At 43.2% G+C, this 16,416-nt stretch overlaps 2 protein-coding genes across 2 annotated transcripts; one reads left to right on the top strand and one right to left on the bottom strand.

The window, feature by feature from the left end:
- Positions 1-712: 712 nt before the first annotated feature.
- ehmt2 (euchromatic histone-lysine N-methyltransferase 2) lies at positions 713-10,959 on the bottom strand. The gene is given in 29 exon segments (XM_051067932.1): positions 713-1,456; positions 1,555-1,730; positions 2,051-2,129; positions 2,227-2,273; positions 2,275-2,314; positions 2,585-2,700; positions 3,322-3,399; positions 3,505-3,649; positions 3,738-3,905; positions 4,019-4,191; positions 4,721-4,825; positions 4,939-5,040; positions 5,129-5,251; positions 5,433-5,539; positions 5,709-5,791; positions 6,175-6,408; positions 6,505-6,827; positions 7,018-7,161; positions 7,375-7,511; positions 7,707-7,793; positions 7,938-8,058; positions 8,283-8,354; positions 8,433-8,573; positions 8,683-8,765; positions 8,880-8,958; positions 9,102-9,367; positions 9,461-9,622; positions 9,767-9,836; positions 10,835-10,959. Coding segments are annotated over 29 exon segments (3,675 nt in total). The 5' UTR covers positions 10,868-10,959; the 3' UTR covers positions 713-1,275.
- Positions 10,960-10,987: 28 nt separating this feature from the next.
- On the top strand, positions 10,988-16,079 carry LOC108901186 (zinc finger and BTB domain-containing protein 12). The gene is made up of 5 exons (XM_018702608.2): positions 10,988-11,268; positions 12,670-12,879; positions 12,991-13,185; positions 13,428-13,634; positions 14,373-16,079. Exons 2-5 carry the CDS (start codon positions 12,676-12,678, stop codon positions 15,474-15,476), a joined length of 1,710 nt encoding a protein of 569 aa, XP_018558124.1. The 5' UTR covers positions 10,988-11,268; positions 12,670-12,675; the 3' UTR covers positions 15,477-16,079.
- The last annotated feature ends 337 nt before the right edge of the window (positions 16,080-16,416 follow it).

Raw genomic sequence — 16,416 nt, 5'->3', positions numbered from 1 at the left:
ACTAACTACTCAAGTAATTGATTATATATCGTAACTTCAGCTGTCAGGTGGATGTAGTGGATTAAAAAATACAATATTTCCTTCTGAAATTCAATGGATTGGAAGTAAAAGGTACCATAGATGTGATATATTCAAGCAAAGTACTTAAAATATTACAGTTAAATGGTTTATATTATATACTACTGCTACCCTAGAACTGTGCTTGAGTACAGTTTTGAGTTTATTTTCAACACTACTATTTAAATTATCTTTACCTGTTACCTCTTCTCATAGATTACTTAAAAATAACTGAATAATTGCAATATATTACTCAAAGTATAATGGAGTACATTTTGGTGCCTGAGTGTGTCACTGTTAACGTTTTATATTTTGTTTTGCAGATGATGATCAATGGTAGAATGTGTAGGAGATATTGTTGTGTACAGAAAAATTGGCAGAGTGAAACCTCTTCTCTTTGTCTCATCTCTGACTGTGCCCAGTGTAGCAGCTCTTCTCTTGCTTTGCATCTCGGCCTGCAAAATGCCCCCTGCTGATAATATAATGATACAGTAACAGCAGCAGGTAACACTCCTGTTGTTATGTAGCTGCCTTGAATATACATCTGTCTTAAAACCTGACAAATTTAAACAGTATACATATAACACAAGCAAAAAAAAGTTAACTTTATGTTCCATTAAGTAAAAAGTAAACATACATTAAAAATGACACTTAGTACAGGAGCCCACAGATCAACTCATGAGCTAATTTATTACACTAAATGTGACAAAAGAAAACAATATGTATAAAAAATAAAGAAAATAAAGCTAACGCAACATCACTATCTCTCAGGTCCTTATAAATGAGTCCAGCATGGGCTACAGAGGCCGACCCATTACTGTGCTGTGTCAAAATGCATTGTGTTTGTTGGCACAACAGAAAATACACAAATATGTATGTATGACTGTTGTATGATGAAAGATTCCTAATGCAAGAAGGCAAAAGGTCAGAGTGAGATACAGTAAAAATACTGTATATACAGTATATATATATATACCGTTTTCTCCAAACATGATACTAAAAATATGTTAAGGCCCACGTCCTCTACCGTAGGGGAAATGATACACTTTAAATTGGCTGATGGTTTTCAGCGGGAGGGAGGGGCCAACATCTCAACCACAAGTAGAAAAAAAACAGCACCATACATCAAACACAGAATCGGTGTTGTGTATTTCCACTGCTAATGTGCGCATGTAAAAACTGAAGAGGTTACTTCAAAGGCCCCATGGGTAAAGTGTTTTAAGAGTTTCCCAGGATGGTCATCCCACAGTCAGCTCCAGATTCTGGGCAGGTCTCCAGCCGAGCCAGCCTGCTCTGCTCCAAGGCGATGGCCTCGGCCGAGTGTTTGCACTTCTCTGATCCGCACTGACAGGTGAAGTACTTGCTCTTAATGTCCCAAAACCGGTCTCCGTAGTCGAACCTGGTGAAACAGACAACGCCGGTCAACGCACACGCTCCAGGAACAACAAAGGGAGGAAATAAAAAGAATAAACATGGTGATTTTAAGCGACTACTCACCCCAGCTCTTGGCCGCTGAGGATGTCTCTGGAGCTGAAGAAGGCGATGCGGGGAAATCTCAGGTCTTGGTGCAACATGAACACGCGTACCGGGATGAGGTTGGGGTCACACAGGTGGTTGATGAAGCGGCTGATGTTGCCGTAGTACCGGGCGTCGATACAGTACACCTCCCCGTCCTGCACAGAAAACACATGAGAACCTGTGATAAACAGATACTGACGTCGTGTTTCATGCCATACCTGATGGTTGAGCATTAAAACTTTCCACTGCTGTAAGCTACAACCTGGGATAATGTTGTTTAGCTCAGCAGCTGTAGATACAATCCGTTTGCTGACTGGGATCAGGTCTGGTTGGTTATTTACTATAGTTAGTTATTATTGGTCGTACAGGAAATAATCCAGATCCTGTATCTCCTACGTTTTTCTTCGCTGTCGCCTCTCTCCTTTTTGCTTTTTCTATGAAGCAGAAACTGAAAAACATTTTTACAAAGGTTCACCTTGTTGTCCAGGTCGAACAGGTATGAGTCGTCCTCTCTAACGTCTGCCTCTGCATCAGAGATCAGCTCTCCGACATATCTGTGTGGTAAGAAGAGTGAAACTTAAACTTTTAACCTCTGACTTTTCGTATAAAAGCAGCCTGTTGCTGTGCACCCAGTGGACCGGTGCCTCTTACTCGCAGATGAAGCTTCCCTGGGGAATATCCTGCAGAGCTCGAACACCCCCAGCCCATCTTCTCTGTCCTGTAGAGCTGAAGACGAACTCTGTTGAAGAATGAGGAAATTATCGGGGTTCAGGCTGTAGTAGTCAAGAAGAAAGCAAGCAGTGCAAATGCTGAGAAAATAAATAGATACTGAGATATAATAAGGCTTTGGCAGATTGTTTTCAGTTTGCAACACATTTCAGTCTCTGCAGTGCTGTTAATCATCTGTGATAATAATTAAATTAAATTAAATATGGTTATTCATCTGGTCACCAAGAAGCAGGTTTTTCACTTGAAGCCAATTAACGTCACAAGTCTTGTGCATTCTTACTTGATGCCAGCCTGTACCACCCTGTTCTTGCACGTTCGATAACAGGAACACGCCATGTTGCATTCAAATATCAGCGGAGGCTCGATTTTGTTGAACTCTTGGAGCAGCCGCTGATCCTGGTGACAGAAAAAAAAAAAGAGGCAAAAACAAGTTGAGATTACTTTCATTTCTTCAGTTTAACACTGAATTATTCTGTAACCAGTTAATTAGTTATATCAATGACATATAAACCAAAGCCTCATAAAAATTAAAATGCAAATTATTCAGATCTTCACTGATTCCTTAGAAAAAAATCTCTTTTTGTTTACTGCTTCATGTGGTAGAGAACACATGAAGTTGTTAAATGTCTCAGTATTTAAAGAGGAGTATGCCACTAATTTATCACTTGCACTTGTATAACATGCTCGGACTCACGACAGAGTTCAATATCAATGCAGCAAGGAGGAGATATTATCCTTTTTTAATTTCACACATACCCAAAATGCAACTCAAACTCAGACAGTTCATTCAGAGATGTGGTGTGTTAGGCCAGTAGTAGCCTTGAGCTGCTAGCTTCCAGCAGAGATGAGGAGCAGGCTACAGAGGTCTGGAAAACTCACTTTTTTCTAACTGCACACAACTCCTGTCATCTTCAGCTTGAATAATTTAGGTTAGTATTGAAATGAAACCAAAAAGATCAGGATTTCTGAGTCAACTTTTTTTGAGGATGCAGCTTTTAAAACAACACTTCTGTTTACCTTGTCATACCAGCAGCGGATGCTCAGCTGTCCACAGAGGCAGTTACTAGATGAGCAGTCATCAGTGCAGCTACAGTGCTGGAAATGATAATAAAATCAAAGAGATGTATTTTTCACAGCAGATTAAACAGCTGTGTGTTTGTATAATAAAAAGTCGAAACAAGAGCTTGATTGACATGTTACCTGTAAGTGTGTAATGTTGCGATCTATGTTCATTGCTGAAGTTTCACAGTTTTCTGAAACATATTTGTAGTCTGAAGGACAACCCTCGTCATCCACTGCGTTCACACAGGGAATTGGTACGTTCTCATACCCCTGTGCAATATCACTGCAAGAGAGAGCAAGGAGTTAACTCAGGACGATCAGGAAGTTGAGCATCAGAAAAACAGCTCCTTTAACACAACAACACAGCCTACCTGCAGATGATCCTTTCAGTCCGAAGCATGCGATTGGTAATTCCCCTACGCAGCTTCCTGTTGATCTGGAGTGCGACCCACACCGGTGTATCAACCCGAGCAAGGGTGAGGGGTGTGTCTCCTTCCCTGTTCATGATGTCTATATCTGCACCTCTGGAGAGGAACAACCTGCAGAGGAAAGAGAAAAATCTACATTATGTCCATACATTCACTGTCTGTACACACAACAGGGGTTGACCTACATTAAATGAGTCAGCAGCTTGTGATCGACATTAACTCACGTAACACATTCCAGGTATCCTTCTCTGGCAGCGATGTGGAGTGGCGTGTCTCCGTGCATGTTAACTGAGGCGAGGGAACAGCCGGAGTTCAACACCAGCTCTGCTATATCCACGTTCCCTGCGTACGCCGCCCAGTGGAGACACACATTCAGCTCCTGGTGGGAAGGAGAAGACTGTTTAAAGTAATAACCTGAAATATTTTCATACAGCTACATCCACTTTGCCATGTCTGTCTCTGTTGCCATGTGTTACAAGAAAATCAAATGAAATCACCAATTGTTTTTTAGTGTTCTATGACAGTAAACTTTGGGTTTTGGATTGTTGATCACACAAAATTAGAGATATTAAGATGTTTTCTTAGAGCTCTAGGAACTTGTTTGGGGTATTTTTATGCCATTATGCTGACCTTCTACAGACGCCCACTTAAAATATGTTTTTTTCAAATGAAGTATTTTAAAATCACCACTTCAATTAGACTGGGGAGTTTAAAAACACAAGCTGAACCCAGACCTCTGAATCACCAAGGACAAAAAGAAAAAATACAAAGACTGATATATATTGTTATTCTTAAAATATTTCTTCCAACAGTGTCCACTGCTGCAATCCAGCTTTGGTTAGTGTATATTAACCAGGAATATTCAGAGGAGCGTTTTTCACAGTAACACTTCCTACTAACCCCAGTGTTGACTTGTAGAAACTTACCTTATCATTAATGGTGACATCAGCTCCTCTGTTCAACAGCGCTTTGATCACGTCAACATGTTTGTGCTCTGCAGCCCAAATGATCGGCGTCCAGCCGCCGCTGTCCTAAAACCAACAAACAAGATATCAGAATCAGGCTACACACTGGCCTCGTATCACGGTGTGATCAGCCTCTAGGAAAATAGTGAAGTTAAATAATCACAGATCTTGTTCATTACCTGTGCGTTCACATCAACCTGCCCCGTCTCCAACAGCATGTTGACGATTTCTAGGTTGCCCAGTTTGGCTGCATGGTGGAGGCCTGTATATCCATCCTCCTCCTGGTGAACAGTGACATCAACAAAGACTGAAATCCATATCAACCAAATCTCTGAGGTTATGTTATCTTAGGCACTAACAGACACTCACAACATGATAGACGCAGGCACCGTTCTGGATCAGGTAGCGAGCCACCTCAATGTGATTGTTGATGATCGCTTCCAACAGAGGAGTCCTCAGGTCTTTGTCCTGGGCATCCACTTGAGCACCAGCCTGTTAGTGTACAGTTAAAAATAATCTTTAATCAAATTCAATTTATACAATTTATTCTATTATATAATAGACTAAACTGAATTTCTCTGGTTTGGACTGATTGTCTCTCAAAACTTTCTCATGTCCACTAATCATATGAAAGAATCCAAGACAGGTGCTAATAATGCACTCAATTTCTCACCTGTACCAGCATGTAGCAGACCTCCAACAGACCTCTCTGAGCAGCAGCGTGTAGAGCAGAGCGCCTGTTCTGAGAGTCAGGCTGGTATGTTGGATCTATACCCTCCACTGACACACACACACAAAAACAGTCTTAATAGATATTTCTGTACAAATTTACAGTGATCTACAATAGAGAACCAGACGATAAAATATAAAATCAGCTCTATCATTTTTTACTTATTTTAATATAGTCAGCACTAATTTTTGTCAAAGGAGACGTCCATAGCGAACTCACTCAGCATGAGCAGAACTCTCTGCACCTCTCCTTGCTTGGCAGCGGGGTAGAGCTGGCGAGGGTGGAACCTCAGTTTCTTCCTCCTGGCAAATCAAAAACATTTCCAATGAGGTCTGGAATAGTCTGAGATCCTCCCTCTGACTAAAAACATGTAATTTCAGCTGGAAGAGCTAAAGCAAATAAAACTGAAATATTTTGGCTTACTTGAAGTATCTTATTACCACATACAATTTTGCTGTGGCTGCAAACTGCTGCTGATCAGATATTTTCAAGTATAGAACACCTCTGAACTGCTAGCACAAAAACATCGTCAACAGTAAAATGTACTTACACTGCAACCTGCTAAACATTACATAAAAAGAACCAAAAATGTAATTAAAAATACTCTTACATCCATTGATTACTGTATCTAGTCCACTGTTCAATCACTTAATCTACTGTGGCTGAAAACAATAAAATCACCAACCTCTCTGTGTCCTGTGTTAGAATGGCCTTCTGCAGCGCCGCCCTGCTGGGCCCAGGTGGAAGTGCACTGGGGCTGATGGGTTTCCCATTTGGCATACAGAGAGAGGGCCCCACGCTGTCCACTCCCTCCTCTGCTGGGGGAGCAGCAGCCACAGTCCCTGCTGAGGTTGCAGGCTGTGGGGGCTGCTGCTGCTCCACTGCCAGTGTGACCAAACCATGGCTGCGCATACGAGCACTAAAAGAGGTAGTGAAAGAGGGAAAGAGTAAACAAATTAAGTTTTATACAGATCAAATCCAACAATAATTTCTTTCATGTGTCATTCAGTTTTACCTGACAGGTCTTTCAGGCATCTTTCCATCCTTCATTCCCCCTGTGGAGGCTGTGAGGGAGGGCGCAGCGGGGACAGACGGCGGCAGAGACGGGGTGGTCGTGGAAGATGCCGACATGGTGACGACGGTGGTCGCAGAGGCGGTGGCTGAGCTGAAGGAGGGGATGGTGACTTCCTGGGCCTCCGAGGCATCTTCACCACAGTGGGGACAGAAAAGCATGCCGCCGCCGTTTGCCCTGCTGCGCCCGCCTCCCAGCACCGTCACACAACCCCGGTGGAAACGGTGAGCGATGCGCTGGTCCGGGCAGCACTCAAGAAATGTGCCCTGAGAGAGGAGAAGATTTAGGATGTGGAGAAAGAGAAAGAGGAGGAGAAGGAGGCAGGCAAGAACATTAATTTTAAGCCACATTTAAATATAAGTCTTAAAGCCCTAAAGTAGTTTCTGTGCTGAACACCATTAAATACATTATATTGGAGTATTTCTAATAATGAGAGCAGGTGATTTAAACTCTTACCGCTATGCAGAAGTAACCGCACCCAGGACAACAGTGGTGTTTGACCATGTGTGACCGATGGACGTCACAAAGCACCATGAGGGGCACCCGACTAGATGGTCGCATGGTCTCTCCTTTAATAGTCCGACTGGTACAAGCCCTCAGCTGTAAAACAAATTACACAGAGTTAAAGGAAAGTTACCTTTTTGATGTATCACAGACCAGCAGTATTTATGTATTTATGTTCAAATCATATCCTAGCCTCAAAACAACCTTGTCGGGGGAGCCATGTTGGGCATTAATATCTTGACAAGTATTATTCCTAGTCTCTTAGCCTCATCAAACACTTAGCCTCAACAAGCAAAGACAGAGACAAACCTCTCCGTTGATGCTCTCTGTGGCCATACACTGTCTGCTGACTCGGTGGCTAGTGCTGTCAACACGTGGAGCCTCCATCCTGCAGCTGCACAGAGGAAGCTCTTCCAGCCGCTCAGTGTCTCCTGCATCGCTGCCCTCTGCAGAGGGGAGGAGAATTTGTCAGCAGCTATAGTCAGTAAAATTTACCAGAGCTCAATGTGGGATAGACAACAAATCTTCACATTTGAGAAGCTGAAGTCAGAGTTTTGGGCATTTTGCTTTCTTGAAAATGGCATAAAAATGATGATGATGACAGTTGCAGATTCATTTTACAGTATCTATCATAAACCTACCATGATGAGGAGAAAGTGTCAGACTGTCAGCAGCAGCGATGTCCAGAGCACCCAAAGGAACCTCTGTGTACTCTGCAGACCTTCCTGCTGAGGTCAGACCAAATGACAAACTATAAGCATCAGCCATGATAAAAACACACTGGAAACCTTTTAATGTTTCGCAACACTGAATCAAAAAAGTATTAAGACAGGTGTGGTTTTAGTAAAAAAAATGTATGTAATGTTACTCACCTCCCACTGTCTCCACCACATCAGCAGTGTTTCTCTCTTTGTCCTGATCTGACTGCGTCCATGAAGACTCCTCGCTCTCTCTTCTACTCTGGGCAGCTCTCTGTGTTTCAGACTCTGAACTCTGCAAGGGAGAAAGTCTGTCTGAATATAAAAATGTGACATGTGTGACTGGTAGAAAAGAGGCTGAAACTTCTAAGCAGTTGTCTAATTGTGGGCTGGTATTGCCGGGGTAACAGGCTAGTTGGCTAGAGTGACATCTATATGGGTCAAGACTGTGTGAAATGTTTTTAAACAAAGCAAAAGATATTAAAGTAATTATCAAGGTAGTAAGATAGAATCACTCACATGATCTGACATGTTCACTGACCCCTCAACGTCTTTAGTTTGCTGCTTTGCTTCTCCCCCACTGTCATTAAACTATAAATGAGACAAAATAAATTTGGTGACAATGGCTGACCTGTTTTAAGGGACAATATGAAAATCTCAGTCTCACACCTTTTCTGAATCTTGTGTGGACGGACTAGAAATCTGTATTTTCTTGGCTGCTTCCTCGTCTGCCTTCCCCACGCTGCTGTTGCTCTTCACTGGTACAGACTTGGTAACCGGCTCCACCTTTTTATGGAATAACGTTTCTTCCTGAGTTTTTAAAAGAAATCGGAAAAGACATCAGCAAGAGACAACATTAACAACTGACGTCTTATCTTAGTAAAGTGTAAATTATATATTTACAAAAACATCATCTCACCACAGTTTGAGCATTGTCAGGAACATTCTCAGACTTCTCAGCTGTGCTGTCGGATAACTGATCCAGTTTTCTCCTTTTTACAACTAATGGAAACATAACAAGGCAACATAAACCATGAGAAAGTGAGTTATTCACAGCAAGGTGATTATTTTACACAGGTAAATATTAGTTAGTGTGAATATTGTACAGCTACAAACCAGTTTCAGAGTCAGAGGAAAGGCAGGTAGAGGATCCTGAAGGAGTCACAGGTGTAACAGGTGACTCAATGTGACTCATCTGTGCAACAAAAATAATAAGTGACTTAAATGGTCATGAAAAAGTTCCAAGAACAACATGACCATTTTAACATTTCACAACACACCTTGAAGAGTGTTACTCTGCTCAAGAATCAAAGGACATTGGAGATGATGTAGGCTCACCTGTCCTGGTGGAGGCCTGTTCATGGTCTTGCGGGCTCTGTGGATCTTGGGCGGGGCAGGGGAGACAGAGGGAGACGAGGAGGCTGTAGCAGAAGAGGAAGAAGAGGAAGAAGAGGAGGAAGAAGGAGCAAGCGGCGGGATGGATTTACTGCTGCCAGGCCCTGATACGCTCATCTTTGCTCGGCCAGGGGACAACGTTGAAGACGTAGAAGGAGAGGAGGACAACAAAGAGGAGGATGTTGAGGGAAGGGACTTTGCAGCGTGGCCTGTAGGAGGGAAGTAAAAGCAATTACTAATAAGTAACAAATGAAATCCAGTAACTCAAACAGAGTCACCATTTCAGCAACATCAAGTCTCACCTGCAGCAGGTTTGTTCGTGGATGAAGCAGGTGATGATTTCTCGCCCTCCTCTCCAGCTCTGGAAGCGTCCTTGCCAGGCTGCTGTGATGACAACATCGATGGCATACCACCCATGGGCTCTGTCTTCTTGGCAACAGCAGCTGTGGTGGAGGCTGCATTATCTGAGAAACATTCAGAGTTCTCAAGGACTTTTGAAAACTAGCATACAGACGTAAAGTGAAAATCAAAATAGCAGTATAATTCTGTTAAATTGTTCACATGAAACCTGTTGTGCATCATCTGCATTAATGACATGTAGACGTTACCTTCCTTGATTTGACTTGGTCCAGCTAACGACTCTGCCGGTGTTTCTGAGTCATTTCCTTCAGGGGGCTTCTGATAGAGAAACAACATAAGAATATGTCTATATGCATACTGCATAAAAGTAACTGACAGTCAGGATTACAGGTTACTCAATGTATTCATTCACTGCAGTTCAGCAACTTAGCTATTCTTGGAGCTGTATGTGCATGCACAGAACTGTGATCTACTTTGTTTTTGAGAATAAACCTGGCGAAATGAATGGCTATACATGAACACCTTCATACACATCACAGTCTAAATGAATTACATATTACAAGCCTGCACTTCAAACGTGAACCATGTTATGCTAAAGTGTGTATCCATAAAGATTGTGCTACCTAAAGCCAGGCAATATTTTTGTATTATACCAAGTAAGAGAGTAGCAAATTTACAACACTGCTGATATCGACTGTTGTTGTTTTTTTTTCTATCACTAGCTGGTCAAGTAATAACGCACCATTTTATAACGGGATTACAATGGATAACTACCAAGTACTGAAAGTAGATAAGTCTTGTGTTTTTTTCTCATTTCACAACCATCTGTCAATCAACCCATTCATGCCTATCACACAAACCAAAGCAGGACCCTTCAGCCAACAATAGTCTGTAAAATAAATAGGAATATGAAGCTAGATTTCGCAAGTTGACTCCTTAAAAGCTTAAGCGAAGTGTTTCAAAAAGCGATAGTTTATCTTAATATCTGCCTTGAAAACCGGCCTATACAAAAAATATCATAACATGATTAAAGCAACACAAGACGCTGGTTGTAAACAGTTAAAGAACCATGAAAATAAGTAAAAACACAAGCAACATATTAAGTAAAATTCAAACTGTTGTAGGCTAATGTTGCTAGCAGTGTAGCACAGCTTGCAACAAAGAGCTCTCATAACCGTCAAATTGAGATGTTTTGGGATGTAGTACACTGCAGCTTCACTGACATGTTTTTGCTGTGCAATCTACTGCGTTTAGAAGTTTTGAAACAAACTTAAATTTCGTTAACGTCTAATTTTGTGTTAGAGTAGGTTTTCTACCTTTGTCGTTGTCTCAGATGCAGATGCCGACATATTTCCCAACGAGCGTTTACGTTAAGTAGCGTGCCGCGTCATCGGCTGAGCCCCGCCCCCCTCTGTGACCGTTGATTTTAAAACCCGCTGATCAGAAGTCAGCGTGCGTACGCTGGCTTCACGGCAAACCGCCAGGAGAGGCTTCACACTAAAACCGATTCAAAGTCAGTTTTAGCAGCGGCGAAGGTCCGGCCGCTTGTTTCTGTTGTCACGGGATGCGCTGCCTCCACAAAGAGGCCAAAAAGTAAACAGAGATCGGGGTGGAAGCTAGTGGCAGCATGGATGAGAAAACACTGCCAGCAAACTAACGCCACCTTAGTCAACGTTTGCCCTGTGGTAACAAAACCCGGATTCATTTTTGAAGAAAGCTCACAAGACATCTAACGAAAGGAACGGGCAAGGTAAGTGACGGCAAAGTTTGACGGGGGCATTTGTTTGTTTATGTGGATGGTTCCCAGCAAGCTAACTAGTAGCTAACCTTAGCTAACGTTCAGACAAGTGGGTTCGCTAGGCCACAAGGAAAAGAGGAAAATAACTGTGCCACGATCGATTTCACCCTCGACTAACCAGCCTCATTTTTATTATACAGTGCACTTATCTTGTTTTGTAGCTCCCCTCACGTCCCCACATGTTAGCTAACTTTTCAGTGTCCCTCAATTCACAACTGGCGATTTAAAGATAATTATCGACACAGTGGCGTGAGACTAGATACCACCTGATGTATTGGATTACATTAAACATGTCGCTAGCAAGTAATACAGAGTAAATTTGTCCTTTCATGGTTTCAAAGCTACCAGTGATGTAATCTCCTTGACATACTTTCAGCCAGAATGAGGAAAAAGAATAACACGTTTTATACTGTCTGATTTTTGTCTGATTTGCTCAACTCAGTCCTGATCGACAGGTTTTTATTCACGTTTGATGATTTCCTCAACATTTTAGATATGCTTTGCAGAATCTGAAGAGAAAGAGGCTCTAGGAGAGCTCATTATAGATTAATATAGTTATTATATTTATTTTCTCACCGTTTGTCTTCAAAGTGTCAGAAAACAGAATTGACCATCACAATTTCAAAGTAACTCATAGATGTCTAGTGACAAAGTAAAGCAGCAAATCCTCACATTTGAGGGGGTGAAACCATTGATTACAAAAAGGTTTTTGATTAGTTTATATGTTAATCAACTAATCATTTCACCTCTGTGTGTCACTCAGTTTTTTAAGAGGTTGATATCGCTCACAGATTTACCTTATTCAGTTGATTCCTCCTCTGAAACTTTGTTTTCCAGGCAGCTACTAAACAAGAGGCAATGCTGCAGTTGCTGTTGCCTCTACCGTTTGACCTCAATACACTAATACATCCGCACACTTGTTGCATCTTGAGCCCTGACTCTGTGGTTTTGGCAGTTGCAAAACTGGGGATGAGATGTACACCTGGAGCAAACGGCTCAGTATGAAATTCTCACCAACATGTTGGCTCAAATATATATGAATAAAACTCTGAGACATTCCCAGAGCTAATCCTTTAAAAGCTGGATATGGGAAGAAAATTGATCTTATGCCCCTGTGCTGTGTGAAACTGTGTCTTCCATGTGTTCATGTAGAGCTAGGCAGGAGCATGAACTGCCCTTGGTCTCAGTTGACTGTATTTGTAATCAGGTTGCCATTATGTATCTAGTGTTAAGCGTGTCTGTTTATTTGCCTCAGCCATTTTGTCGGTGTTTTCATCGGCTAAAGAAAACCTCATTGAGTTCTCTGCAGTGAACACTGTGATAACAATAACACAAATCCCCATTTCTGCTCAGGCAAAGATGGAGATGCTGTGTTTCCGGTTACCGGGTCACGGGGACACGACCCTGAAGCACATGAATTCACTGAGGTCCCGTCAGCATTTCTGTGACATCACCATCATGGCCAGCAACAACCAGATCTTCAGGGGACATAAGGTGGTGCTTGCCGCCTGCTCGCCTTTCCTGAGGGACCAGTTCCTCCTCAACCCATCCCCAAAGCTTCAGGCAGGCAGATAATAACACACACACTGTTGCACTGTCAAAGCTGTCATTGTGTCTCTCTTTGTTGAGTAAAAACAGTGCTCCTCCATGTTTCTGTGTCACTTTTTTATCCAGGTGTCAATGCTGTATAGCTCCACAGTGGTGTGCGATCTGCTCCAGTCCTGTTACACTGGTGTGCTGCAGTTCAACCCAGAGGAGATTGTCAACTACTTGACCGCTGCCAGCTACCTGCAGATGGAGCATATTGTGGAGCGCTGCAGAGGAGCTCTGAAGAAGTATGTGCAGCTAAAGAACCCCAGTCAGCCGAAGGTCAGTAACCCAAAACTGTCATTTTAAAAGGTTGTAGTCTTTCTAGTTGACACATATGTCTTGAGTGCGTTTGTTTTGATTTGATCCTAACTTTACCTACTGAGTGTACACAGTGTACCTCTTTTCCTCTACATCTTTTATATACAGTAACACACTCTCACCACTTTTCACAGCTTTCAAATGCAGCTCGGCCATCATAGGTTTTGACCCATTTTGTCTTTCATTCCCACTTATTCCTCTAGATGACTGCAGAGGAGAATCCGTCTCAACTGGTGATCGTCAGTGGCAGCATTCATTCCGTCGCATCTCCTCCCACGAGCCGACCCTCGCCCGTGGACCCAGCCAGTCCTGTGGTGCGATCGGCCGAGGAGAACAACAGTGATATGTCCGCTCAGGGCAGCAGTCAACACCACGATGATGGTCCCATGCTGGATGAGCCATGTATTAAGGTTTGTGTGTGACCAGGGTACTTTTTAACCCCACACAGTGTCAGATTATTTGTGGTGTTTATGATGCTCACCGATTCGATTAATAGTAATAATTTGGTCAGAACTTTCCCTCACTTTCCCTGCCTTTTTAAAAATAAAGATTTATTCAGAGTAAAACACTCACAAATTCACAGCTGTTGACTGGATAATGTCTGCTTGCTTACGGAGGAGAGAGGGTGCTCTTCTCTTTCCTCGCTGCAGCACTTTTATACCCAGTCATAAATGGTCCCAGCAGTCAACGGTCAGTTGAAGTGTGATAAATAGTGGGGACAGGGCAGGGCAATGAAAAGGTAAAGAGGACAGCACAGGGGTAATAAATATTACTCAAGTCTCCACTACTGTTGGCCTTTGAAAACACTCACCACAGCAGAGCACCAGTATAAACAGCTCCTACCCGCTCATCATCATGACACTTCAAGTCCTGAAAAGATGAATTGATCTTTTTTTTTTTAAATCCATCAGTTGTTTGAGGGCATTTATCAAGCACTAAAGGTCAAGCATTTCCTGGTTTCAGCTCCTAAAGAGTGAGGGTTTCCTGTTTTTCTTAGTTTTATGACATTGTAAACAAAATATTTTTCATTTTGGACTCATGGATGGACAGATGCCACCTTGGCCTCTGGGTATTTAAATTAGCATTTTTACTGGAAATTCTTCAGTCGCAGGCCTGGATTCTTGACTCAGTCTTCAACTCTGTTACAGGTTAATGGATCAGATGAGGAGGAAGAGACCAGACAGGAGGACTACAGCGTGTTCAGGGTCTACATCTCCGAAGAGGAACAGATGAACAGAGACAGGGAGGAAGAGAAAGGAGCTCCTTCTGATGGACCCCACGCTTGTTACCCAGAGACAGAAGGTGTCATGATCGGAGAAGGTGGTGAATATGACTTGAATCGAACAGAGGAAGATCTCAGCAGTGGGGGGCTTTCAGTGGAGGGGCTCCGCGCTCTCAGGCGCAGGCTGCCCGACGCTAAAATTGGCCGGGGCAGAGGGAGAGGCAGGGGGAGGGGTTTCAAAAGGAGAAGGTGGGTGTCGTCTCAGGAGAAAAGACCTCCGGGCGTGGCTCACCACCAGGATTTGTGGTACCTAGCGACCACTGGACTGGGAGGGAGCATCGGGCTGGACTACAGCCAAGAAGGGCTGAAGACAGGAAGTTACGTCTCAGTCGAGCTCCCACGGTTGGACTTCAGCATGGGCGACACTCAGGGAGAAAAAGTGTCACCAATAGCAGCCAACGGTTTGAACCAATATTCTCTAGAGGAGTCTAGTTGTGGTGCTGGTGAGGGGAGTTCAGGGCTGACAACTGTCGGAACAAACGAGGGAGGGGACGAGTCGGTCGCGGTTGTGGGGTCCACATCGAGCGTCGCGGGGCCTGTAATCTGCGAGCACTGCGGCATGACTTTCCCCTCAGCCCACTCTCTAGCTCTTCATTCCCGCTCCACTCACCTGCTGTACGCCTGCCCCTGCTGCGGCAAGCACTTCCACCACTCGGCCAACCTCACCCGACACATGGCCGTGCACCGGGGCGCCGGCAAAACCCACCAGTGCCCGCTGTGCTACAAGACTTTCACCCAAAAATCCACGCTGATAGACCACATGAACCTTCACAGCGGCGAGCGCCCGCACCACTGTGCCTACTGCCACGCCCGCTTCGCCCACAAGCCCGCCTTACGACGCCACCTGAAGGAGCAACACGGAAAAACCACGGGGCAGAACTCCCTACACGAACAGGAGGAGATTGAGAGAGCAAGAGGAAGAGTACGAGAGGAGGAACAAGAATGCCTGGTGACTGAACAAGTGTCATAGGCCAAAGCATTAAGGACAGTAAAGGGTCAAAGCTAAAGCTCCTCAGGCAGCTTTCTTAAGTTAAATTCACAGAGTTAAGTTCTGTCCAGTGGGGAGATCAGTCTTGTGGATGTTAAACAAGTGCTGAAAACTGACTATGAGGCCTTTAAAAATCAGACTGTGAAAATAAAATCCCTGTGACAACATATATTTAGCAGATTTGCATATGAATATGCATAGTAAATGATGGATGTGGGTAAAAATGACTGAGACTCAACAGTCAACCACCTATTTACACCGAGCCAAATGACCTTTTTTACAGCAGACATTTTGACTTATCATAATACTGAAAGTGCAGGTGTTACCAATAACACTAATGATAACAGGTGAACGATGATTTCAGCCATCACTTATTTTATTATTTACACCTGTGCTTTTCATACGGCTCAAAATGTGTGCTGCGGAAAGACTCAAGTAATTTTAATGTTAATGTTAGAATAGTTTGATTAGTTTGCCTCGGACTGTAATCTTGAACTTGAATATAATGTATGTTGTAGATGTCAACTGATCACAGTTCAGAGAAAAGATTATATAAGTGAGTGTAAATAAAATGATTCAAAAGTCTCTTCTTACATTACTCACATGGATGAATGCAAATTAAAGCCACTTCTCAGCCACAGTCCACTCACACAGGTGTTTTCACTCACCTTCCTGAGACCCTGCGTCCTCACACTGGGACATTACATTTTGCGTTTGCAGCACCTTACACTTCATTTTGCTAAACTTACACCTGTTGTCCTCGTTAGCTGACACTTTTTGTGTAGCCTACTGTTAGCAAAACCACAATGCACTCAACAGTGTAAAAACAAGATGGCCGAAATCCCTGTTAACACATTCTACACATTCTCATCAAGATGAAAGTAAAAGAGCAAAATCTCAGCAAAGTTTCCAATTGAAACTT

Source organism: Lates calcarifer, linkage group LG3 (genome assembly GCF_001640805.2).
Source record: "Lates calcarifer isolate ASB-BC8 linkage group LG3, TLL_Latcal_v3, whole genome shotgun sequence".
NCBI lineage: Eukaryota > Metazoa > Chordata > Actinopteri > Centropomidae > Lates > Lates calcarifer.
The sequence above is the reverse complement of the archived record's forward strand: the minus strand, read 5'-3'. Positions and strand labels throughout refer to the sequence as shown.